The 1,807-nt window shown below is 48.3% G+C and overlaps 1 protein-coding gene across 5 annotated transcripts in view; it reads right to left on the bottom strand.

The window, feature by feature from the left end:
- The window catches only part of KCNT2 (potassium channel, sodium activated subfamily T, member 2), a 131,629-nt gene extending 129,846 nt beyond the window's left edge, over window positions 1–1,783 (bottom strand). For all 5 annotated transcript variants that reach the window (XM_014531615.1, XM_014531614.1, XM_005884094.2 and 2 more), the window contains exon 1: window positions 1,634–1,783. In XM_014531615.1, coding sequence (XP_014387101.1) covers window positions 1,634–1,728 — 95 coding nt within the window. In that variant the 5' untranslated portion in view covers window positions 1,729–1,783. The remainder of the gene's footprint in view (window positions 1–1,633) is intronic.
- Between the last annotated feature and the right edge of the window lie 24 nt (window positions 1,784–1,807).

Here is a 1,807-nt window from a genome sequence, read left to right on the forward strand (position 1 = left end):
CTCTCTCTCTCTCTCTCTCTCTCCCTCTCCCTTCCTCTCTGAAGTCAATAAAAATATTTTTTTTAAAGTGCAAACAGTGCTACCCCCACCAAGTCCCAAAGATGTCCTCTATCTGTATTCAGCCCATCTTGTAATTGCTACCCAGGAGGGGATTTTTGTTCTACGTGATGATCTGGGATCCTAAAGTAACAGCTACAGATTCAATCCCTCTGAACACTCCTGCACTAAAGCCATTTAGGCTAACAAAATTGATCTCAATGTCAACTAGCATTGCAAACGTGTTTACATATTATCTTCTCCATTCAACCAGAACACCTTATTTTCCAAGCCTACTGGAAATTCATCCTCTACCAATTCATCCAATACCAATTCATCCTCTTAATTTCTAGCCAACGTATATGTTTTTTGCCGAAAAAGACTGAATTGAATTAGTAACCTCTGCAAAATGTCCATGTCCCTTTAAATTACTAATATGAGACCCGTGAAAAGTTGACCGTTGATGCACAAGATAAAGCCCTCCCATGTGTAGGAACAGGAGTGACAATGGGAGCTGAGATGAGGAGGAGAAGAAGGAGGGAACCGCCCAGGGGTGAATGGAGAGATTTTTGAATCAGACCAGTAACGGATCTTTTCTGTAATTAAAAGACAGCACCAAGAGCAAAGTGAACTTCAAGGAAACATTTCCATGGCATTGAGAGCCTAGTCAGCATGTCATTCCAAAACAAGGCAGCGTGGCATGTGCTGCGTGAAATGACTATTCCAGAAAAGGCTGAATTCAGCGAAACACAAAATGTGTTTTTTCAAGTAGTGAGACAGAGCTAGCCGGAGGAATTCCAGAAGTTTAGGCAAAGCGGGGATGCCACGGAAAATGACATGGGCAATATCTTGCTAATAATAAATATTCTAGTTTGGGGGACTGGTTTTAATTTGGTGGCCTGTACACTTTTTTAGGTTAAAAATACGTTAATTGTGAAAAGATCAGATTGTGCTCTACCCAATGAAAAGATGGGATCATTCTCTGCACACACCATCAGGACTGTGATCAACAATGATCACCGTTGCCTGGTCAGAGGGAGTCCTTTCCAGGGCAAAGGTTGTCATTGTCCCTAACCACCTGTTACATTTGTAAACCTGTCCATCTGTAACTCCAAAGCATAAACACCCAGAGGCCGGGGGACACCCCACCAAGACAACACTGATGGGGATGGGGACTCCCCTAAGTTTCTGCCCTGCTTTTACAGTATCAACCTGAGCGCATCTTCCGACTGGATCACCAGCGCCTAAGGGGACAAAACGGGAAACCCTTTGGCACCGATGCTGCGTGCCATTTGCATGTTTTGTACCTCTGATCCCAGCCTCACACATGCCCTGGGCAAACACACATGGACAAGAATAAGCATCAAATCCATGCAAGAAACCCCTTGCAGGGACGGGAACGTGGGAAGGAAGGAGTCCCTTGTCGGTAGCAACGTCTCCATGGAGTCAAAATGGAGAGACAGACCAGGTCTGTCCCTTTCCCCGCTCCCCCATCCCTGGGTTCCTTTGCCCTCCCCCCCTTCCCTCCCTCCCCGTAGGCTCCCACCTGTCTGGGCTTCCGCTGTATTTAGGGAAGGACCCTGCCCGCGTCACTCACCTGTCGTCGTTCTGCCATCCTTGGTCCCCAAGCAGCAAATCGCGAAACCTGTACCGGGGAGGCAGAGGGGGCACCTCGCTCTCCAGATCGACCATCCTTCCTGCGGGAGTGGGGAGCCCGGAGGCAGGCGGAGAGGAGGGAGACGCACAGGGAAGGGGGCGGGGCAGAGGGAGG

Source organism: Myotis brandtii, unplaced genomic scaffold (genome assembly GCF_000412655.1).
Source record: "Myotis brandtii unplaced genomic scaffold, ASM41265v1 scaffold816, whole genome shotgun sequence".
Classification (NCBI taxonomy): domain Eukaryota; kingdom Metazoa; phylum Chordata; class Mammalia; order Chiroptera; family Vespertilionidae; genus Myotis; species Myotis brandtii.